At 42.2% G+C, this 25,008-nt stretch overlaps 2 protein-coding genes across 2 annotated transcripts in view; one reads left to right on the top strand and one right to left on the bottom strand.

Annotated features, from left to right (window-relative positions):
* LOC146689248 (histone H1.11R-like) overlaps positions 1 to 25,008 on the bottom strand; it is a 191,684-nt gene that overhangs the window by 67,066 nt on the left and 99,610 nt on the right. The window lies entirely within an intron of this gene.
* On the top strand, positions 454 to 11,389 carry kcna1b (potassium voltage-gated channel, shaker-related subfamily, member 1b). Its single transcript, XM_085436373.1, has 2 exons — positions 454 to 1,313; positions 1,605 to 11,389. Exon 2 carries the CDS (start codon positions 1,778 to 1,780, stop codon positions 3,266 to 3,268), a length of 1,491 nt encoding a protein of 496 aa, XP_085292499.1. The 5' UTR covers positions 454 to 1,313; positions 1,605 to 1,777; the 3' UTR covers positions 3,269 to 11,389.

Here is a 25,008-nt window from a genome sequence, read left to right as displayed (position 1 = left end):
GGCAAGTTTTCCATTGTTTTCTGTAAGCTAAATATTTTTGAGGGTCTCTGTCATTTTAGCTGCCAGAACAGTTTGTTTCAAGTAATTTAGATGTTGACTGTAAATATATGATGAATAAATTATTTTGTATTTTCGATCTTTGAAATAAAATTCAGGATGCTTTTACTTTTTTCCCCCCTGGATTTTGTTTTTGTAATTCATTCCACTTTGTTGGTGAGTTTCTTTTCTTGGCATTAATGAGCTTCCATACCTGATGGTGATAATTATATTTCTTCTCATGTATGAGGCTCTCTGCGTGTTTAAATAAAGTTGTTTTTTTTATTCTTGATTTTTCTCTGTTACACAGTCAGAGCAGATGAAGTCTGCTGATTTTTCTCTGTCTCCATAGCAACACGGAGGTATTTACACCAGCATGCAGGTCTGACTGTCGCAAACTGCTCAGCAGCCAATTACAGAGGCCAGTTTGATCCTCTGCAGATTCCTGCAGTCAAACCTGAGACCTGCTCGCTGTGAGACACCTGCAGCACAAACACGTCGAACTGGTTACATAACCCATGATGCAGTGCGCTTCTTTCGCTCTCGTTCCTGCCGTTGTGGGGCGCGTGTCCGCGGATCCTTCATGTGGATTTTAGCGGAACTTGACGGACAGGGGCCGAGCAGCTCAGCTCGACCTGCTGCACGACTCTCCGCTGTTTGTGCGCACATTCAGTACCGGAGCACCTGCTGGCTTTTACAGTCTGTCTGCACTGCGTCGAACCCCCCCTCCTCCTCTTCCTCACTCCCCTCCCTCCCTCTGTCGCTCACTTATTTTCTCCCTCTCCCTCTCTCTGTCTTTCTCCTCATGAAATCCTGCAATATGCTTCCAAATTCCCGGACGCGGACTCTCTCCTGAGCCGGTTTTCCTTCAAAGCCTCGGATTTTTTTTTTAACCGTTTTTACCGCAGAGAAAATCACGAGTCTCTGAGTGCGGATGCTGCTGCAGTGCCAAGTCCTCCCAGTCCCCCCCTTCAGACTGAGAGCCAGCTCTTCTTGGGAGTTCTATCTTTTTTCCAGCATGATTTTAAGAAATTGTCAGTCAGGATTTTTGCTGTCTGAAGCCTACTCCTTCTCTTCTTTCTCCTCCTCCTCCTCTCTCTGCGGGCTTCTCCAATCGACGCTGAAAACCTACACCAAGAGGATACGGATGTTGACCAAGACAACATAGTCTATTAATATTTCAGAGCTACTGTAAAGCGATATTAAACCCCAGGTTGTGGCGGGTGGCTGGGGAAGGTGCACAGGATCTCCATCTGCTGCTCTCCAGCTCTGCTCAGGTGGGTTTTATGTGTCATCTTCATCACTTGGATTCGGGTTGAAACTGTGTGCTGGTGTGAAGGTGAAAAGCTTTTCGTGGCTGAAGGTTGAGTGATGTGCGCAGTGGGGCTGCAAACTCGAGTACTGATGTATGCGGTAAAATTACAGCAGATGCAGCGCGGCTTCTGGAGGTGCTGCAGGATTTTTTTTCTTCCCTCTCAACAACAGGAAGCTCTCCAGCCAATGAAACATGTCTGTGGTGAAATAAAACCATGTTTGAGTGACGGCATGTCATTTTTTCTATCTTTCAGGTGAGAAAAAAGAGATGTGATGGCGATAGTGCTGAGGATGATGATGATGATGATGGAGAGGGAGGTTCTCCACAGCTCCTGGCCGCAGTAGGAGCTTCTCCACTCCAGCCTACCGCCTCCTTCTCTCCTCTACACCTAAACTTCCTCTTTCTCTCCTCCACCCGCCAGGAAGGATGACTGTGGTGTCCACAGAAAACATGGACGAGACTTCCACCCTGCCGGGTCACCCGCAGGACCCCTACCCGCCTGATGATGACCACGACAACCATGACTGCTGTGAGCGGGTGGTTATCAACATCTCAGGGCTGCGCTTCGAGACCCAGCTGAAAACCCTCGCCCAGTTCCCGGAAACCCTACTGGGGAACCCTAAGAAGAGGATGCGCTACTTTGACCCCCTTCGAAACGAGTACTTCTTTGACCGGAATCGCCCGAGTTTTGACGCCATCTTGTACTATTACCAGTCAGGAGGACGGCTGAGGAGGCCGGTCAACGTGCCGCTGGATATGTTCTCAGAGGAGATAAAGTTTTATGAACTCGGTGCTGAGGCAATGGAGAAGTTTCGGGAGGATGAGGGGTTTATTCGGGAGGAAGAGCGACCTTTGCCTGAGAACGAGTTCCAGCGGCAGATCTGGCTCCTCTTCGAGCACCCAGAGAGCTCGGGGCCAGCTCGGGGTATCGCCATTGTCTCGGTGATGGTCATTCTTATTTCAATAGTAATTTTTTGCTTGGAGACATTACCAGAGCTGAAGGAGGATCCCAACGACCGGATTCGCATGGTCGGCAACACCACCATGTACTACAAAGCAAGCGTCCTCACAGACCCTTTCTTTGTGGTGGAGACGCTCTGCATTATCTGGTTTTCCTTTGAGTTGATAGTTCGGTTCTTTGCCTGCCCCAGCAAGGCAGCGTTCTTCAAAAACATGATGAACTCTATCGATATTGTGGCTATAATCCCGTATTTCATCACTCTTGGCACAGAGCTGGCCGACGACCAAGAAAACAGGGAGGGTAAGGGTGGTGGGGAGCAGGCCACATCTTTAGCCATTCTCAGGGTAATCCGTCTGGTGAGGGTGTTCAGGATCTTTAAATTGTCCCGACACTCCAAGGGACTCCAAATTCTGGGGCAAACTCTAAAGGCCAGCATGCGGGAGCTGGGCTTGCTCATTTTCTTCCTTTTCATTGGCGTGATTTTGTTTTCCAGCGCTGTCTACTTTGCGGAGGCTGAGGAGAAGGACTCGTTCTTCTCCAGCATCCCAGATGCTTTTTGGTGGGCTGTGGTGTCGATGACAACAGTCGGCTATGGGGACATGTACCCTGTGACCATCGGAGGGAAGATTGTCGGCTCGCTTTGCGCCATAGCCGGAGTGTTAACCATCGCGCTGCCGGTGCCAGTCATCGTGTCCAACTTCAACTACTTTTACCACCGGGAGACGGAGGGTGAGGAGCAGGCCCAGCTGCTCAACGTCAGCAACCAGAACTTGGCGTCAGACACCAACTCGAGTCGCCGCAGCTCCTCAGTGGTCAGCAAGTCGGAGTACATGGAGATAGACGAGGACTTAAACAACAGCATTGACAACTTCAGGGAAGCTAACCTTAGGACTGCCAACTGCACAGCTCCCAGCCAGAACTGTGTTAACAAGGGCAAGCTGCTCACTGACGTGTGAGGCGGCATGCGACCACCGCTGTAAATATTGTAGAAATATCTGGATGCTTTATATCCATTGGTGCATTTTATTCTCATCTTTGCATTGATTCATTCAGACATTTGTGGAGACTTTAATGCACATGTGGTCAAATTATTAAAAAAAAAGAAAAAAAAAAAGAGAAAAACATTTGTTTGGCAATAGTACAAAAATCTGCAGGTTCGGGGAAACATTTGAGAAATTATTGACAAAGTTTAGTAACTTGCACCCTTCGATTTTCTAATGGTCTAAACATTAAATGGAAGCTTTGCTAATTTTACTTTTGGTCAAGGATTTCCATAGACTGTATATAAAAATATGGATGAAAGGTATAAAGAGTGAAGCTAGTGCTGAGGTGGCTTAAACCTACATTCCTTCTTCTGCAGCGGATGACCCCTCTTTGAGAAGTCTATGAGAAAATGAGCCTACTGCTTACCTGACTTCTCAGTTCAGCAATATTTTCCTGATGAGTTTATGCTCTCAGTTGCTAGTTTCACGTCTTACTGATTAAAACACTTTGGAAATTACGGTCCTGTTCGAGTCATATGGGACGATAAAAGAGGGGCGGAGCTAGAACAGAGCTTCCTCGTGACTGTCTGAGCATGTCCCTCGGTTCCTCATTCATCCCAGATCTCATGCTTCATGTTCAGATTCCAAACTGGCTTCAAACGAGGCTTCACAAAACAAAGCGTGCCATCGTCACACTGGCTACATCCATCTTTTATATACAGTCTCAGAAGTTAGTTTAAATGTCTCAACTTGTCAGTTTATCTACACTAAATTTTGTGGTAAAAACTGGACCTGTGAATTTTAAAGATATGAAAAGGCTGTAAAACAGATACCCACATTGCATCCTGGGAAATGCAGTGTTTTGTCCCAAACTAGAGATGGAAAAGTAAGAGTATTTCTTCTTCCTGTTTTATATCACTTTTAACCATTCTTCCAACTCGGTGTAAAAAGAAAACGCATCCTTTTGGAAGGGAAACACTCACCTGATGGAGTGCACCTTTATCAGAGTTATTACGGTAATATCTTCTTAGAATCCTTTCATAATTACGATTTAATTTAGGATGAATTAAAAGAAAAACTTTAGAGCAAAGCAATACAACTTTTATCTGTGCTGCACTGTTTGACAAAGAGATATTACGCCACAGAAAAAAATGGATCAAATGTAGGTTTAAAAGTAACAGAAAAGATTCAGAAACTATCAAAAGCAAGCTAAGACAATGACACATATGCAAGGCATATATTGTGAATTTAATAGTAGAAATGACTAATTGTACAATAATGAATCAAATGTCTTCCCGACACCTGCCAAGTTTTGTGCAACAGACCGAACTTTCAGGAAAAAAAAGGAACAGAAAAAAATAATTAAAGCCCAACTGAGATTCGAAGAACGATTTCCTCCCTGAAGAAACGCTTTCTGCGTGGATTATTTCAGGTGTGTCTTTCTGCGGCACATCCAGGGAAAGTTTGGAAAATGCGACGCCGGATGTAGACCCCGGCTTTTCAGGCACCTTATCAGAGATAAACAGGAAGCGTGCCGAGCCTTGTGAAGGATTACGTGCATCGCTGCTGCTGCTATGGGTCGGCTGGAGGTTCCCTGTATGATGCCATGCAACACTCCTTTATATAGAAGCATGTGGAGACTCTCTTCTCTCTTATATCGGCATGCACAAGACGTTACCTCATTTTATTTCTACATTCTTCTGTGCGTCGAGCTCCATCTCCCGCTCCTGGATTTTTTCTCTCATTTGTTTTCACCAAAAGTGCACTGGCTGCTTATTCTTATCATTTCAGTTGTTTCAGAGCATTTAAGTGTTGAATGTTTAAGGGAACAGGAACTCTTCTTCTTTTGAAGATTATGGCATGTCAAAATACTAAAGCATTATGGCCTAATTAGCTATGGTATAGCTACGTATATTCAATGCATGACGTCAGTATTAAATTGCTTGCAGTTGGGAGGGACCTGGGGAGGTGGAGGATGACGATGATGATGATGTGTGTTCTCATTATTGTCGCGCTAAAGACAGAATTTGGTGCATGATGGAGCTAAACTGTCGGAGGGAACAAATCTCCTAAAAAAGAAGAAAAGAAAAACAAATTAAGAAAAAAAATGAGATATAGCTGATGATCTCTAAAAAAAAAGATCTCATAAATTCCATCCTCCGTTTTCATTTGTTTAAAGCTTTGATCTTGGAGTGCATGGGATCATTTCATGTGATTTATGACCCCAAGAAGGAAAGCAGTAATATTTAGCAAATTTCGTAGATATATCTATAATTAGCGTCTTAGTGCCTTGAAGCCCTTCTCGTTCTAAAATTGACTGAAGTGCCTCCCGTTCCAAGAGAAAATCAAAGAGCTTACTGTGTGCAGCTTCTCCTGCCATAAAGATGCACTGCTCCCTGCACATATGGAACTAAACACAGATGAACCCACATGTTCAGAATTTAGTCCTGATTCCTGGGCCTAAAACACACAAAGAAAAGCTTTCTGGGATGATGACACACAGCATTCGTGCAGGAAAGTTCAAATATGGATCATTTAAGATTTCCTTATTTTTGGTACATTTGGAGTTTGATGGTATGTATACCACACGGATACTCAGACCTTCCAGATATTACCCATTAGAAAAGTAACATGGGGGTGATGTGTTGGATGTTCAGATGGAGTGACTGTTGAAGGACAGGAGCTGCTCAGCTGGTTCAATTAGAACAGGACAGAAAGGTCAAACAGCTCGATTTAATAGAAAGTCATGAAGGAAACGGTCACAAACCAAGGCCGACAGTTTGAGGATGGTGACCCTCATGCTGGTGCAGTACATCTGTGCATAGGTGTATGAAGAGGGATATTATAGAGTGATTGACAGAGTGACTTACAATAGATATGAGGAAAGAGGCAATCGGTGATCGGGTGATGAGGTGTGATGAGCAGAGAAAGAGCAGCGAAGAGCTAAACCCTGCGGTGAGGGTTCCTCTGTCATAGTGTCGTAGTTCGCATGTTGTCTGAAGGTTCCTACAGACTGTGATCTGATCTGTGCCCATGTCAGAGCACATAAGCTTCAGGTTTAAATTAGTAGTCTGGACTCTGCTGCTGAAGTCTGGATAGGCTTTGGTTGGATGTAGGTACCCTCCTCTGTGCACAGCAAAGAGGGATTATAACAGCACCCTCATCCACCATCATCCAAACACTGAGGTGGTGTTTAACCCTCCACTCGAGCTCCGAGCGTTCGAGAATAAAAGCCGAGCACCACTAAAGTTCTTCCTGCTGCCTTAACCTTTAAATGACTTAACATCAGTTCTTCCTTTAATTCTTCACATGAATGCTAAAAGAAGGCACTTCAATGAGCTGCTAAGGGAGCAAAATACCTATTCAGACACATGAAACTAATGAAATTAGTTTCTTATTTATACCAGCTAAATGCACAGAACTGTATACACTGATTAAGGTAACAAACATTTTTAAATAGCCACAGAAACGACACAGAAAAATACATTTAAAATAGCATGTGATCAATAACTGGTGCTAATTATGGCTCATTATTCTCACTTTTTTTAAAGAACTAAAATTAATTTGGAAGAAAAGTCAAAAAAGTGACAGCTCAAAGACCACTTTGTTAGGTACACCTTTGAAATCTAAAGTCATACATTTCCTGCCTTTACAAAAACTGCCATGTAAAACAGGTGATGATTTCTATTTATTACAAAGCTCTTTCTCAATTATGTCACATTTTTTAGATTTTACAAGTGTACCTGGGTTTTAGCGCAAAATGCAGATTTTGTGGTTTCACCAAAAAAAGTACCTCACTTTCAGAGAAATTTCTTAAAAATCTAACAATTATTGGCAATCTGTGAATACAAACATGGCGTGGGCGTCCTCGATGAAGTTAGGGAGCCTATGAACTGAACAGAACAGCAGAACACTGCCACCTTCTGATGCCGGGGACCAAAAACTGCTGGAGATTTGACCAGAGTCCTTGGAAAGAGTAAAAATTGCAGAGAACGATACTTCTGTCATCGATCTGTAACACCTTCACCTGCCTCTAGTCACTGCTGTGTTTGTGATGCCTTTTACTTGTCCTGAGTGAAAGGAAAAAAGCCTCTGCCTGTGTGTGGATGATGGTGGATCTGACCTCAGTGTTTCCTCTGCAGAGCGTCTGAACATTACCATGGGCGTTAGTCACTTAGCACGCCAGCAAAATGGCACTGCTGTTCGTACAGGGGAGAACCTGCCTGTGTCAGGGAAGACTGCTGTGATATTTTTTTCTGTTAAAACATTGACTTTAATTCCACACGGTCAATTTTTAGTGACATTAACAGGTGTAAGTGATTAATCATCACTTTTAGTGTTACAAAATGTTTTAGACTGCATCCAAGTGTCCAAAAATCCATCCAGTCAACAACATGACTGTGAGGGCACACTAGAGGGAAAGGATCAGGACACAGACACACACACACACACTTATAAAATATCAACTGTACCATGTGGACATCAGAGGAAACACAGGCTTCATTTTTGGTCAGCTGGGAGCGTTTATAACTCACTCGAAGTGATTTGAGACAAGGCTTAAAATGTCATTAATAACTGTCCAATCACAGGTTCTTGGCGTGGGAAGCCTCGCTCCTGAACTTTCCTTAACTTTTAGAAGGTACTGCCACAACTTTTCCAGTACTGTGCCGGTGTTTTTTATTCAGTTTGTAAGGCTGGCCCGCTCTGCTGTGGTCACTATAACGAGATTCTGACTCATGTCTATTTCACAGAAATACGAACATGAATGTTATCAGGTTTCTCTGGTGGGAAAATATCAAGGATAAAAATGCTGGATTTTGATCCTGAACCTCACTTCAGATAAAAACACCTGCAGACTTTCAGGCTGCTGTTACATTTGAAGCTGAACCTCAGAGTCAGAGCAGCAGTGACCCGAGGAGTCCTCTGCAGCCACCCACACAGCTGTTTTCACTCAAGTCTGTGTGGGCATGTGCAGACTGGACCTGGGACCGACAACATTAATCACTAAAAACACTAAACAGAGAGTTCAAGTTAATCAATTAATTATTTATTTATGTAACCACCATGTTTTAATTATTATTGTAGGAAAATGTATATGTGGTGCCATATTTTACTCATCAGTCTGCACTTAGTCACAAAATGAAGTTAAACGCAACACACAAGATTATATTTATGCTTTCTTGGCTATTAACCTTGAAAACACAAACTATTATTAATGTGAAAAAGACTACATAATCTGAAACATGCATGGTGGTATTTTCAGGTAACTTTTTCCATAAGATGCAGAAATTAAAATGAGTCTAATTTTGCATGCAATAATATCGTTCATACCAAAACAGTTTGGACAAATTCCAGGCTGGGGATGATATGAAGATAAAAGTTTACACCTGAAAGATGAATTTAAAAATGAATCGCTATTAGACACTAATAATCTGTGCACAAAGTGTGTTTGTGTGTGAGAGAGAATTATCCTAATTTATTCATGCACATGAACAGTTTCAGCTTAGCACGATGTATACAAGCACAATAATTGTTTATGGATAAACTGAGAGAAGTCTTGTTGTGTGCAGAATTATACATTACAAGAAGCGTTTACAGAAGTGTCTCCCTGCAACTCTGAGATGTTGCTGACAAGAAAACGTGTTAATGATCTGATTTGACATCATGGTGATAAAAGAGCCTTCTTGCGTGCTCCAGCATTTTTATCACAAGCAAACTGGAGTCTCTCTTTTGCACTCAACAAACAAAAAAAACATCTATTTTCAGCCCTGCCTATGATTAGAATTAGATTCAAATTATTATTTGATCTCTTTTTGTCGAGAAGTTGTCTTATTGCTACACGATACTGATAAGAAAAATATGTTTTCTTGATGCATAAATGTTTGTATTTTGTGTCACAGTTACTGATTTCCAAAATTCTTATTTTAAGATTAACTTCTGGCACAGAGCACAGCTTCATTTGGGACTCTTGTGCTTCCTGAAGCTTTAAATTTATTGCTGCTGTGAGTGATGGAACATCAGGAGGAAGGTTTATTGTGCGTCTCGGCTGTGTGTCATCATCCTTTTACCTTTAAGGCTTGTCTTATAAACTGCCGAAGAAAAAAAATCCCTTTAATTAACATTTCAGTCTGATGGAAAAATTAATGCATGCAACGAAGGTGCTACGTTTTAAACATGCAGTATGTTCTAGGGAGCAAAATTACAAATTCCACATGTTTTTAAAGGAAGGCTCACATTCAAAATGTCTATATTTTTTCTTAACAGCTGTTTAAATTTGTGATGACATCCAACATCAGGGTGATCGGTCGTCTTCTTGTGGTTTGAAATTCTGTTTGTTCATACTTGTTTACCGCAGGCCAGAGTTAGAGACATATCTGCACCCGAATGGACCAAATCATCATCAGAGCAGCTAAACACACGGATGGTACACAAACATTTTCTAGATTAAAGCTCATGTGTTTGGAGAGATTTTATAGTGTGTAGTTATTTTTAGAACCTTTATCATTTGGTTATGCAGTAGCGAGGAAGAGAAACAAGTTTCCTTTCAAATTAAAGTCCAGTTTTTATAACTACTGTAAACATAATTTATTTAAGAAGCTTCTAGCTGCCATGCGCAAACTGATCAATTAATTAATTTGCAGATGACAACATTAAATGAACTGCAGCGCAATCATTTTTATTCTATCTGCGTTTTCATTACAGGATGTTTGATTTTTTACAAATATTATTCGGACTGCTGACTCAAGCCATCACTGCAGAGTTTCTCCACCTTGAGGAGATCGTATATCCGTATCTGTGTATTTAAGACTGAGTTATTACAGAAAGTGTTGTGCAAACACAGAGTGCAGGAAGCAAGAAATCAGTTGTTGGAACATTACCAACTGTGATTGTTTCCATTCCATTAAAATCAGACATTAAGAGTCTTTACTAATTATTGATAAATATCAACATCTGTGGGGTTTGTGGTGAAGATTCTTTCTGAATTGAATATCTCTGGAGAATTTTTCAGCAATATTTACGCTTTTTATTGCCACTGAATTAAGATGGAAGAAGGAATTTTCTTTAAAATTGAAACTTCAAGGAGAACATAATGAAAATTATAGGTGAAGCAGTTATGAAAAAAATAAATATAGTTTATGTTTTAATTTTGCAACATTAAAATTAATAATTAATCTTGACCTTTGAATGACTTTTAGTGAATGACCTTATATAGCTGATGAAGGGTTGATGCCTGTAATCATCTGGAAGAGGGCATAAATTGAAACTTCCTTGTGAAAGTTCACCATTGCATTTTTCAGCGTTGAAAATTCAAATATATAACTGATTTTAAATTATATTCTGACCATAAAAGTGAGTTAAGCCTTCAAAATGAAGAGAAAATGTACATCACAATTTGCAACAGTTAACCCAACAGATTTTGGGTTGAGAAACTCTGTCTTATGTCATGTTCCGTAGGTTTTTGTGATATTTAAAAAGCCATGACGCAAGTGAAAATGATTCTTATGATGCAGAATTATAAAAAGTATGTAAATGTGTTTCAAGGATTTTTGGAAAAAATGTGATTATGTGCTGATGGTTTTTGTCAGCACTGCAGTGTAAAGAGAAGGTGCATGGATGAGTGAAGACTGAACTGCATGAACTTAACATTAACATAAATTTATGCTGGTGGAGATATATTTTTGCTTAAACAAACACTCTAATGATTGTTTGTCTTTTTAGAAACTCATAAAAAGATTTCCAGCTGGTTACTTTGGGACGAATTATGTTCGGCTTAACATTTAGCTTAAGTAAGTCTGTTCCCTCTTAGTCTCAAGCAAAAGTCATCATTTACAAAATAATATGATAAACGTACTTGTTTCCCCTTTGCTGGGGTGCTGAGATCCTCCTTGAACTCCGCAGTCATCAACATCGCAATACGTCTGTTTTACTCTGCTTTTATTGCTTTTTTAATCTTAAAGGCTCTTACTGGAGAGCACAGCGTTTGTCATTTGTTGTTGAGGCATAGTCTGTAACCTATGCAAGGTTAGTCAACGACATATGTCCATTCTGATTATCATCATATAACAGCAGTTTCAATAAATCTTCAAAGATGAACCAGTTCCTGTGATTCATTTAAAAGCACTCCATGTGGACTGTTTGTCTGTAAGGTGAAATTTTCTTTGCAGACGACCAACCTGTTTATGTATTTTTACAATCAGTTTAATAGCTTCTCATGTAAATGCCACAAAGCCACAGTTAATGACCTAAAGACACTTGAATAAACACATTTATCTACATTTCTCATGAAAACTATGATGGTGGTCGAGTAGAAGCAAAATGTCTTACAGAGCAACAGCTCTACTGATTTCTCTACTGCTAATTTCACATGATATACATGGTGGTAATGAGCTTCCTTCAAAGGGTATCTGGTCTCTAGTCTCAGAGATATGGTGAGGAGCTTGGTGATTAGGATGAGACTCGGAGTATAGCTGCTACTCCTTCACGTCAAGAGGAGCCAGTTGAGGTGTTTTGTCATCTGACCATCACATCACCTGGTGATGTGATACAAGCATTTCCAACTGAGAATAGATCGCAGGGTAGATGCAGAACAGTGGTGGGACTTTATTTCTGGATTGGTTTGGGAATGCATTGATGTTCCTCCAGAAGAGCTGGAGGTGGCTGTGAGATCTGTCTGTCTCTGTTTTGACTGCCTCCAACAGGAACTAGACCTGCATTGGCATGAGAAAATGGATGGATGGATTATGTTTTATCAGCTTGTAGTGTTTTTAAGGAGCTTTCTAAAATAGCAGATTGCAGGTGATATACACCAGCTTTTTACAATTTTAAATGTAATAATTCATTTGCTGCTGTCGTTGGTAGAGTTAGTCTGAACTAATTTACAAACTTGAAAATTACAATGTTCAAATTTGCTGTGTTTTATAAGTTCATCATATCTTATGTTAGAAGCACAGGCTCATTTGAAGCTGTTTGGAAAGCTCAGTGTCAGCACTTTGAATAGTGTAATATAATATCTCTGCACATTTTTTCATGCCTGGGAGTCAATTATACTTGAGCACAGGATCAACACGAGCAAAGTCAAACTCCAGGAACAAATGTTGCAGAAGAGCAGCAGCACGTGTAGATGTGACCGCTCTAAAATAGCTTGACATATGAAGCAGCTCATAGAGTCCAAAAGAGATCCTGCTCCACATCAACACTCAGACCACTGTGATGAAAACGAGCATAGAAATGTGAACCAAAAAGTCCCAAACATTTATCCAAAAACATGCTACGGAACGCTTTATAGACTCTAATGACAGCTTGTTCGTTAGAGTCTACAAAACCTGTTTTATTCAGTACTGTCTGTGCCAATTAAGATTAATAAAAGGAAAAATGATAATGGAAGTGAATAAAGGTAGGTGGAAAGTCAAATAAATTAAAATAAGTCGAAGTAAACGAAAGGTATAAACAAATAAAACCAACTTTCAATGAACAAAGACTGATAAAAGAAACAATCTTTGACAAAAGAAAAGAAAGACATAAGATGAAGAAATGTCAGGAACGGTGAAAGGAAATAGGAAAAAAACAACACAAGACAAGGAGTGTTGAAGGTAGAAGACAAAATTCACATGGAAGGAAAAGTGGTGGAAGTTAAGGGAGGAAACTAAAAGGAAAATAAACCGGGGAAAGGAGAACGCATAGGAGAGGGAGTAAAGAAAAAATATCAAAGTTAAGCGAGAAAACAACATGATAGGAAAGCAAACAGAAAACAGAATAACAGAAAACTGTTAAATAGGAAAAATGAAATAAGAAAGAAGGGAAAATGTATGTTAAAGAAAATAGAGCAGGAAAGGAAAAGAAAGGATAGGAAAGTGACAAACATGAGGGGATTTATTTTACACGCTGGAGATATGAAGATGACAGTAATGCAGTGTTTTCCTGTGTGGAGTGCTGCCGGCCTGGTGGAGGGCCGGTGTCTGTGCTGTTTGCTGTGCAGGATTTGTTTGTGTGGAGCTGTTTGAGATGCTGCTGCGAGTTGTATTCTTAGCTCGGTAAGAATAGCTCCTCTGTGACTCAGATTGTTCGGTGCAGCCCACAGAGCAACTTCTCATGAGGACAGTATGGAGTCTGTACGGTAAAACGCTACGGACTCTAGCTTTAAGGTCACCGGCACTGCAGCAGGACTCACAGTGTGACTCACGCATGTCCTTAAGCTCAAATACTCTTCCTGTTTGTCGTGCCTCTTTTTTCTTCTTGGCCTTTTTTTTTTTTTTTTTAACTTTCCATTGTTTTTGTTTTCTATTGCTTCCTTTCCTTCCCCATTTTCCACTGAGTTCCTTGTTTGCCTTTCACGTCTTTTCATTTTGCTTCCCGTCTTTTCCTTTTCTTTCCTTTTTCTTCCCATTTCCTTTCAAATTTTGTTTTTCTTTCCTTTCCCCTTTACTTCCTTTCCACTTCCATTGCCTTTCATGTCATTTCTTTCTTTTCTTATTTTACCTTCTTTTCTGTTCTTCAGTCAGAGAGTTACCTGACCTACAGCTGACTGGATTTGGGGAAGTAGGGTTTCTTTTTTTGTTTGTTGTTTTCCAGATTTGTAATCAGGAAAACAAATATTCCCATAAATGTTGGACTGATTCTGTTACACAGTGTGGAGCATCTCTCAGTTACTCATCTGCTCCATGCCTCCACTGGATGTAAATAATGAGGATTTTCCTGACACTAATTCCTCCACCATTTTTATAAGAGTTTTTTGTGTTTGCATGAATCATACCGATGCTGGAGACCACTGTGGCATACAGTAAATGTTAGTGTGTGTGCTGAAAATGAGAAGAGCCATTTCTGTATATATGGAGACAGAGAGGCAGCCTGGGGCAGAGTGCATGTTAGGTTAGTGTGGGTGGATGCAGAGGGAGATCCAGAGGAGAAAAAACACTACAGAAACAAAGAGAAAGAGAAGGAAACAGGGCAGAGGAGGAGGAGGTAGACAACCAAACACTGAGAGGTCTGCTATTTGTGGAAAGAGGAGAAATTGAGATGCAGCAATGGAAAAAAGAAAAGTTTGAGAGCGATAGATTTAGTTACATCGCACATGAAGCTCTGTTAGAGTCCTGGAATAATCTATCTGCTGCTGCTTTTTCTTATTGTTTATGTTTGATTGAGGTTCTTGGCCATAAAGAACATTCTGGTGACCCTGGATAATGTTCTCTAATGATGAAGGACATCCTGAACTGTTACGGATCCTTGGATACATCCAAACATTAGCCTCTGGGGCTGAAAAATAAAGGCCCCAGGCCTGCAGTTTCTCTAACGTCCACTAGAGACTCCAGCAGTGAGTCAGTCTCCACAGACTCCCACGAAGACATGTCCAAGTTTGTCTCTGCAGCTTGGTTTTTAAAAACGACAGCCCATAGGCTCATAGCTTTTAAATTCTTTAAAAACAAACTTGCTCTCAGCCCAACCGACATGTCAGTGTGGTTATTAATGCCCTGCAAACAGCACAGCAGCAGAATGATGACCAACCTCCTGCTGTGGGTTGATCATCTCAGACATTGTAGCTAGCCACCAGATAGCACATCATTATGCAGGGTGCATCAAAAGGAATCATCATGATTTCACGATTTATTTGTAAAGTGATGCACATAGAAGCTTGCACTAAGATTTGACATCAATCACTGAATATACAGTTTTACGTACATACAAAATATCACAAGTGCTCAATGTTTCCCTGCCTGGACACACAGCACATCTGTGAGCATGTGTGAAGTCACTACTGTTGTTATGCTGGCTGCCGTAAACCTTGTGAAATTCAAAAATCCGCCCTTTGTAACAGGACGGGTTTCCATCATTACCAGTGAACAGCTGCAGAATTAAAGCTCTTTGAAATCAAATGATTCTTTTTGATACACTCTCCGACTTTAGCAGCTCTTCAGACATCATTAGGGTTTATGTCCAAGGTTATAGCATAGCTGTACGGTACCTCTGTCAGCTAACATATAATACAAGATTTATACTTCTGTTTTAAATCCATGCCATAGGTAAACTGTAACCAGACACCCTTTATGCCACAACCTGAAATGTAGAAATGAAGTTACATGTCGGCCAGCAGCAGCATCAGCCACATGAGCAGGCTACACTGGAGGCTGTACTTTATAAATCTTCTTTTTATGGATGCTGGATGTTAACATCTTATGGTAACAGATGAGAGAACAGCCACACAGATCATTTTACTGGAGCTGAAAGATTTTCAACAGTTTTTAGCTGAGAGTTTGGTGGATTTTAGATAATAACAGAAAAGTCTTTGACCGGAAAGGGCTCATGACGTCAGACTCAAACGGCAATAAACTCATTTTGATGACACAGTATAATAGGTCCAAACCCGACAGGTGACGTCTCAGTGACAATGAGCATCTTTCCAATAGAATGAGACCCTCGGAAGCATAAATATATTTTACTGAGTGTTTAATGAGTTTTATGGGTTTGGGTTGGTTGCATAATAACTTTCGCTGGATAAATTTAAGGGGGTGTTTCATTTTGTGACCTTGCTGATAATGAAATACCTCGTGGTGTTTATTCACAGCTAAATTAAAATCTGGAAATAAAAATGATTTTTGGGTGTTATTGCATGGTAGAAAGGCGACTCTGTGACTCTTCTCTTATGGACGTTCCCTTAGGAAGAGGCAGAGAGCATTTATGCAGCTTTGTGATTGGTTTGTTGGTGCTTGCCAGTAACTCTCTCAAAGACAGTCAGCAACTCACAAAGAACAAAGAGTCCAAATTTAGTTCCTGGTTCTCGTCCAAAAGCTGGACAGAGAGGAGAGGAAGAGGCTGAGCCAACAGCAGTTGGTAGAAGATTTATTTTGTTAAGTTCTCACAGTGGAAACAAGTTAATAATGCAGCAGCTTTCAGTATACAGGTGTTCTTTGATGATTTACTCATGTGATCTGTTTCAGGACTCCTGTACAGTGAGCCTGGCTCTTATTACTGTGCTTCTCTACAAACAAGCCTGCACATTTCCTCAAGGAACAAAACACTGAGTGTGGAGGCCGATGCTAACCACAGCCCAGCCTTTACCTAACACGGCTCTGGGGCTTGTTTCACTGTTCGCTTTAACTGTGGGCTCGCACACACACACACACACACACACACACACACACACACACACACACACACACACACACACACACACACATGCAGCTGTGCATCCCTAATTTCAGAGAACATTCACATATTAGCTTCCTGGATATTCTAACCTTAAACACTGATACTTAGTATCTAATCCAAACCTTAAAGATGTAACATGAAGACACAGTCTCAGGTGACCGAATCAGCTGTTGGGTTTTGCACTTTGCACCTTGTAACTTCAGAGATGGAGCGTCTGCTTCTCTCTGTATCATCCATCATTTAAAAGCCCCCTTTAGAGAGCTTTGTTTGATATCAATCATTCAGGTGTGTTGTCCGCATGCCAGCGGAGGAAGCTCACCTGACAGAGAGCAGATCTCTGCCGGACTGCATTTAACAGACCTCTGAGAGCAGCTTTTAAGTGCCAGCTTCAGAGAAATCATCTGCTGACTGAATGTAAACAAACAGATTTCCTCCAGCTCACGAGTTACAGTGATGGAGTCTGTGTTGCTCACAGGGGGGTGGTGTGGGCCTTCCTCAGGCTCAGCTCTCATAGCTATTCCTCGGACTTCACTCTTCTGGAGACCTCTGATGTTGATGCTGGACTCCAGGCCTAAAGCTACTCTTACTGCTGCCACTACCTTCAACTTTACCTTCCACATCTGCTCCAGCTGTTCCTTCAGCCGTTGGCACTTGTCTGCTTTCTCATGCTCCTTCTTTCTCATGTTGCTGTCTGCTGGGATTTCCACATCTATCATAGCTGTGGTCTTCTGCTCCTCGTCAGCCGCAGCCATGTCTGCTTGATTGGGCAGCAGCTGCTTGTCTGTCTGGAACTTGAAGTCTCACAAGACTGTAGCCCTGCTGTTCACAACCACCTTTTGAGCTGTTTCCCATCAGGTCAGGCGAACTTCTTCCCCCCGCTACAAAAACTGTTTTGGTCTCTGTAGATAATTTCGTAGCAGCTTTAATAGCTCACCTGTTTAGACTTTAAACTGAGGTGTCAAGATTAAGGGTGCAGGGGAGGTCGACAAATGTGTCTTTATTGGGAAAGAGTTAAGGCTTACAGTTTGCATTATTAGGGGCAGATGGACTGACAGATGGATGGTGACCCATGTGGCTGTAGCTGCTAGCTTCACCTGAACTGGATATCTGGACCGTGCTGTTGGAGCCTTTGGGAGCATTTTTAATGCCAATAATATGGCTGCTGTGAGGTCACTGTACTAACAGACTGTAGGATGCTACTGAGCTCTGATTAACGGGTGTCTGTGTGCCATACAGGTGTGGGGATCATCAAAATTAGGCTTTAGTTAAGCTTCAGAGGAAGTGAAGAGCTGAAAAGTGACTCTGGTTTGAGTTTCCCTCTCAGCACTGGGAGGACACACATGAGTGCAGCCTGTGGACTGAGTCATGATGTCCGGATAACTCATTGCTTTTAATGTCTTTGTGATGTTGTACAAGCATTAATTCCCTGATTTGATAGTCCTTTAAATGACTCCATTAACATGCTGCGTCTGTTTCTGTGTGCTAACCGGGCTATGCCTTATTTCATTCCATCCTAGGTGAATATTTGTCTTCCTTTATCACACTCGAGCTGTTTATTGTGACGGTGTGTCAGCTCTTCCTGTCTGTTTGCTGTAACAGCGACTTTTATGCTCCCCTCTTGAGATTTGATGTTGCTTTTTACAAATTCAAGCAGCGCTGCTCCAATTTCATGCTACGCACTTATGTTCCTCTTTCGCTTCTGGATAAATATTTGTCTGGTGTGGCCTTAAAATAGCAATGCAGATGACACATTTTTACATTACCGCTGGTGATAAGTGTGATGGGCTGTCAGTGGGTCGCCTTAGCGAAATGTTGCATCCCAAATCCCCTCTCAGCTGCACTAATCTAATGTGAGAAGAGGGAGGGGGAGGCTGTTAACTCGAAGACCAGCGGCTGAGGTGACTGCTTTTGTAACCTGCAGAGAGGAGGTCGGAGCAGGCTTCAGACAAACTGGTGACCTAGATGGGATATGAAGATATGAAGTACCTTCGGCTCTTTATTCCAGATCATGCTATGATCTTATATGTCTTCTGAATGACCACATGCTGCCCTGATCCTCATATGAAACATCGAGTAAATGATTCTACAGCGTCACAATGAAACGAGACAAAAAGAGCTCGCTCCTCATTAGTATGAGACCAGCAGATACTTCATGAATCAGTGTGGGATTACGTGAAGAAACAAATGTTGCACATTCACAGCTATAACATGAGAAATACCAGCCAGTTGCACCTCCACATGTTCAGCATTGCTGGTTCTCACAGTTTAGATAAGGTAATTTCTTTTTACAAGCCTCCAGAGTTTCTTTAATAGCTTCTTAATTCCTTTTTATGTGCAAATAAAGAAACATGAACAGTTGCTGTTGTTCACATGAGTGAGATGTTGAGGTTGCTCGACCTTAGAGAGGACAAAGAGGAGGAGACTCATCGGGCCTCCTCACATGGCTGGGAGAGAACAGGTGCATGCAATGGAAGGCTTGTAAAGATGTGGCTGGTGGAAAAAGTGACGCAGACGTGAAGCTCACATGCTACAACAGGTGATGCTAAGCTGCTGCTGCTGTTCTGCTAACGACTGACGGGAGGTTTAAATTTCCTTCATGAAAGTTCCAGTGGACAGATACTGCAATAAAAACCTCTCACTTTATATTGACATTATTACACCTGAAATATGTGTTCATTGTTCATCTGTTTGGGATTAGTTTCTGAGGTGGATTGATTCACATTTGGTACCTTAGTGTATTGGACACAGTGAAATGAGATTGGTAGAACTTATTTGTTTTTTTAAAGTTTTCACTTGTAGGGTTAATTCCACTTCTTTTCTTGTGAGAAAATATCCACTGATCACCGTTTGTGGTCAGTTTAATTCTTCCTCTGGTGTTCCTTTGGTGTTTGCATGGAGATGTTTTCTGCCTCTTTCTTGTGTTTTCTGATTGGATGTGCATTTTTTGTCCACACTGTGGGTTGAAACAGTCAGAAAAACATGATGTAGAAACTGAACCCACTTAATGTGAGTGTAAATCTTTGTGATTTGGTGCAGCTGCTTGAGTGCAGCAGACTTCCTAACGCAGCTCCTCCCACCTTCGACTTGCGCACGAATCTAGTCTGTGAAACCTGGAGACAGCTGTGTGATTGGTTTGATTTTGGTCCTGAAGCTGACAGACACAGAACTAAAGCTACATCACCTCAACCATGAAGCAGACATGTTTGGGTCTAATCAGACTTTAACTCATAGAAAACTGCAGATGTGGCTCCTTTTGAGTCAAACATTCACTGCTCTGTGAGTGTGAGCAACCAGCAGCCACAGAGTCACCTGGGTTCACCTGATGAATGAAGTCCAATGTTCACTTCACTTTATGTTCTGCTTTGATCTCCACCAGCTCCACGGGAAGAGATTGGTCAGTGATTGGTGTTTTGACTCTCCACCCTCGGCTCCTCTTACAGCACAGCAGAGGCAGCGCTCAAGAAAGGACAGATGTGAATATTTTATAACCTGATATGATCCACGACGGTAACGTGACACCAGACTCCTTTCACTGCTGTTCGCCGAGCAGAGGTCAACATCTCAGAGGATTTCATCATCTTACAAAGTCTGATACAGTCTAAATTTAAAAAACAAAAACTGTATCTAACCGACACGGTGAAGGACACATCTGTCCATCACTACAAGACTCTGAAAGTGTAGAAGAGCATCAAGGATTTTAATACTGATGAAGCCACAAGCATCTGATCTCATGCATGAACGCAGAGTAACAGATAGAGAAGAAGAAGGACTTATGGACTTATGTGCTCTTTACTGTGCTGTAATAACCCACCCAAGTTAGGTCTGTGCGTGGGAAACACTGCAGACGGTTTGAAGACTAAAAGCAATCAGCAGCACATATAAACACTCACACTTACAGCTTATATCTTGCATACAGAAGTCAGTCAGCATCCACAAGGCTCAGCAACCAGAAACATTTATTAAAGATTAACAGAAGAACTTATGGTTAATGCTGAGAATCTGATTGGTCATGGGGACATCTCAGGCCCTCCAAGGTTTGGAGGCCTATCTCCCCCTACCACCACTTCCCCTGCCAGTGGCGGACTCCCTCAGACATCGGTGCGTTGGTGGTTCTTTGTGTCTGGGGATGGGCATCCAGGTACACACCGGCTCACTCCTTGGCGGCCGCTTATCGGGGCCTGGAGCCTGGGGCTCGCTCGGGCCACTTCGGAGGTGGGGTGCCCCCGGCCTCTCGGCCTGGGACTCGGTCACTCAGGCACAGCTGGCTGCCGGCGGAGCTCACGGGCGCGTCACTGCAACCCCCCCCCCCCTGGCTTCTGCTCCGCGGCTGCTGAGTGAGCCCTCATCTGGGACTCTCCTCAGCTCTTTCTGGGACAGTGGCGCGGCTGCCCCTCTGTTGGTCTTCCTTGGTCTCTTGTGTTCTGGGGGCCTCTGGATGTCTGGAGTTTTGATCTCCTCCATACCTGCTTCATGCCCTGGAGGACGGGGCTGTGGCCCCCCCACACCCTCTAGCAGATCATTACATGAAGGAACCTTTTAAAAAAAACAAGCACGTCCATGCTCACAGGTGTACACACAGGTGATCACACCCATAAACTACACCCTTTTTGGCTCTTACCTCAAAGCACACTGTGTTCTGTTGATCTTATGTGCTGCACAATAATGTTTAATATTTAGTATTTACTGTCATATTCCCATATATCATTGTGATGCTGTTTATTCTATTACTCTTGTTCTCTTCTGCTTGTTTTCTTTTTTCTTTCTCAGCAGGTGATCCAGGTGATTGATATATGCATTTTTTATTTCTTTTTTTTTTCTGCTCATTCTGTTGGTTTTTGTCTTTTGCCCTTCTCCCCCGTCCCTCTTCTCAGCTGTTTCTCTTTCCCTCTTTCTTTCTCCCCTTCTTTCCTCCAGCCAAGTCTGTCCCGTATTCAGCAAGTGAAAATAAAATAAACAATAAAAGGTGAATCAAATGGACCATTATGGCAAGGCTGGCATGGTCAATTTGGTAAAGTAAATCCGTTGGGCATCTTTCTTTGCCTTTAGACAACAATTCTGATGGCAAAAGAGCCAAACGGGACAGGCCAAAAAAAAAAAAAAAAAGAGAATCTGATTGGTCCTTTTGCTGTGCTGATTTACTGTTTAATAACGCTACTATGAGGCATGGCTCTCACACAGAGGTGATCATCAGTTACTCATTGTTTCAGGTGTTCTTCACTGCCTCTGATCTGATCATTCGTCCTCTCAGACAGCAGGATTCAGACTGGTTCTGGTCTTTTGTTGGACTCCATGCTGGGAGCCCAGTGCTGGCGCTCAAAGCTCTTTCTCAGCACACTCAGGAAGAGATGAAACCCAATCAGCTAGCTGTTTGTTGTGTGCTGCATCAGTCTGTCTGGTGCTTTGTGTTGAGCAAAGGCGGTCGGCTCCGCTCCTCTCTGCCTGAATGCGCTGATGGCAGCTCAGGTAAATGCTGGAACGCCGCAGTGGAAAATGAAACTCGAGGAGACGGCCGGGCTATTAGTCGAGCCGTGTCTGTGTGTCTGCATGTGAGAGAAAGAGGAGAGATGTGTGTGGGTGGATGTGAGTGGGTGTTTGCAGCCTGTGTCAGTGGTGCTCCCACAGCACACAGCAGCTCTCCAAGGTCACTGATTTCCAGCAGACTGACCTGGGCTCAGCACATCATTAGAAAGCAGCATGGAAACACACTTATGTGGCTTTCCAGCTTCATTTCCAGCTTGTTGAGGTCATTTGACCTTATCAGGTAACGTCCCTGTAACAATAATGTTCCTCAGTGTTACAGCTTCTTCAGGATGTTCACTGAAAAGATATCAGTGCATTCATGTTGACGCAGACCAGTACATAAGGGACCAGCTGCCTCTGCTTTACAGTGTGGATAAGAGCTAACTGTCACATAATCGATCAATACTTCTTGCTTTCAGGCATCTGCTGAGGGCTGTGGGTAATTCACCCCACCAGGTCTTGCAGAAATGCAGACTTAGTGTGAATAAAGGGCTCAACGTGTCTCCCAAATAGCCCCAGTGGGAAAACTAGAAGCTCCCACTGCCTGTGTGAGACATCAGGCTCGGGCCTGCTCTATAATGGAGAGAAGCACTAACAGCTAATGCTAGGTCATCAGGAGAGTGAGAACACAGATCAGTTTGCAAAAACCAAATGGGTGAGGTGTGAATAAAAAGTTCCTGCAATCTTTCTATAACAAGGAAAACCAGCCATTGTCTTGGTTTGGCGGGATCCCCTTTGAGGTTGGTTCCTTGTGATGTGCGGCCTCGTTTCCAGCTCTGATCTCCTTGCTCATGTCAAAAAAGGAGAAATTTTACAGAAATGTATATTTTGAAATGCTTGCTTTTCCTGAAACGAAAGACGTTGTACCTGTTCGGGTGACTGAACAGCTGACTGACTAATTTTCTGTTCTCCCTTGAAAAATGCTCCGTAAAGATGAACAGACACCAGGGTGAAGTTGCTCTGTTATTTGCTAATGCTATCCTGGTTAGCCAGCTGCAACCATTTTTGGACTTCTTATATGATCTGTTAGCACAGTAACTTTACAGCAGCCGTATTCGTCACATGATGTCATTAAAAATGCTCCAAAAGGTTCCAACGCATAAACGCAGTGCAGAGATCCAGTTCAGGTGAAGCTAGAAGACAGCTAACCGCTACAGCCAAAGAGGCCACGCACAAGTCTTAATAAACAAGTGAGTTATAGAAACAGTTGTTTTGAAGGGAGAAGTCATCTATAGAAACATGTTTATCAGATTTTTTCTTTTTTTTTTATCACAGCGTGGTAAAATGAGAATCAGAGCGTGACTTCCAGGGAGTGACGTAACAATAGCAGCAGCACTGGAAACTGTTCAGAGATGCACAAAGAAAGATCTGCCAAAACTGAATAGGGTCAGGTTGTTGTTTTTTCTCAACTTTTACCTTGTGACAACCTGAACACTCACACACTGCACACATTTTCTTGTGCAGTGCTTGAGTTACAGGTTTGGTGGGACTTTTAATATTCATCCACAGCAATATGCTTCCCATGCTGTTACACCACAGCATACAGTTCATAAAAGTTATTCTAGTGAAAACTGGCACAAATGAAAGGCGATGTCGCTGTGAGAGAAAGTGTGGAGTGCTCTGCTTCTGCTGCTGTTGACGCCTGAAGCTGGGGCTCGCTTGTAAAGACCACATTATGAAAACTTACATTTAAAGTGTGCTCAGATGCATGAGTGTGCACCTCTTCCTCTGGGCAGCCGGCCTTTGCATCATTTACATAACCCTGCCCCTTACCCTTTGTTTTTTCCCTTCTTGTGTCTGTGCCGTGTTGTCGTTGCCTTCGTCACGCGCAGGCTCACTGCCCCGCAGCGAGGCCTTCCACAGGACGGGACACCGTGTCTTTAATGCACACTGACAGCGGATACTGGCTTTCTGCTTGTGTAAGTGCACATACTGTAAGGATTCGACTGCCTTTTAAGGCTAGAGACAGAACTCTAAAAATAGGAGCTGTGAATAATAACGTCAAAACAATAATCTTCAGGACAAAAGGACAATTTAAAGACTCATCTTCAGAGGACAGAAGAGCTGAGTGGACTGGTGTCAGTTTAATGGCAGTCACTGAGATTGAGAGTGGACGGAGAGTCTTTGGCTGAGGAAGGTCATCATGTTCAGATGAAAACTTGGATCTGAGCCAAACAGATAACAGGGATGGACCAGTAACCCTGCACACACAATGTTGAATTTTGGTTCAGACATTCATGATCTGCAGTGGAATGAACCCCAGTGAAAAGTCAGTGAAAATGTTTTAACTCATTTTATGACAAAATACCTGCAAAACATTTAATCCCATCTGCCCCAGCCGCCCTTAGAACTCATCTAAGCACGCTAACATAGGAAAATAACATTTTCCTAAACCACAGTTTATATATGTATATATATATATATATATATATATATATATATATATATATATATATATATATTTTTTTTTTTTTTTTTTTTTTTTTTTTTTTTTGGAGACAGGAGTGACCATATTTGGATAAGAACTCTAAGTTATCAGCTAATGCTTCCTTGCAAGGTTATGAGCTGCATCCATAGACTATATGGGAGCACCACAAGGGTGTTTTAGCTGTTTCCTCTTTAAGACCACCATGAATCTTTTTAAGCCGCCTTTCTCCAGATTGGTTACCCCTCATGAACTTGAGAAACCTGTGCCGAAGATCAAAACATTATTGTTTTTATTTTTATTTGACATCATGAAAACATGTAAAAAAAAAAAAAAAAAAAGACAAACTTTTCTTTTTTAAAATTCCAGGCATCAAGATGTCATCCTGTTCCGCATCCTCTGTTCCTTCAGCAAGGGTGTCGAACTCCAGGCCTCGAGGGCTGATGTCCTGCAGGTTTTAGATCTCACCCTGGGTCAACACACCTGAATCAAATGATTAGTTCATTAACAGGCTTCTGGAGAACCCCAAGACATGTTGAGGAGATAGTTTAGCCATTTAAATCAGCTGGGACAAGGACACATCTAAAACCTGCAGGACACCGGCCCTCGAGGCCTGGAGTCCGACACC

This window comes from Copadichromis virginalis, linkage group LG17, assembly GCF_057382275.1.
Source record: "Copadichromis virginalis isolate Kocher_CV1m ecotype Utaka linkage group LG17, C_Virginalis_male_GT1.1, whole genome shotgun sequence".
Classification (NCBI taxonomy): Eukaryota; Metazoa; Chordata; class Actinopteri; order Cichliformes; family Cichlidae; genus Copadichromis; species Copadichromis virginalis.
This window is presented reverse-complemented; position numbering and strand designations above follow the sequence as displayed.

Bases quoted from the DNA above. Each gene is read 5' to 3' on its own strand.
- kcna1b (XM_085436373.1), top strand. From the start codon at position 1,778: ATGACTGTGGTGTCCACAGAAAACATGGACGAGACTTCCACCCTGCCG.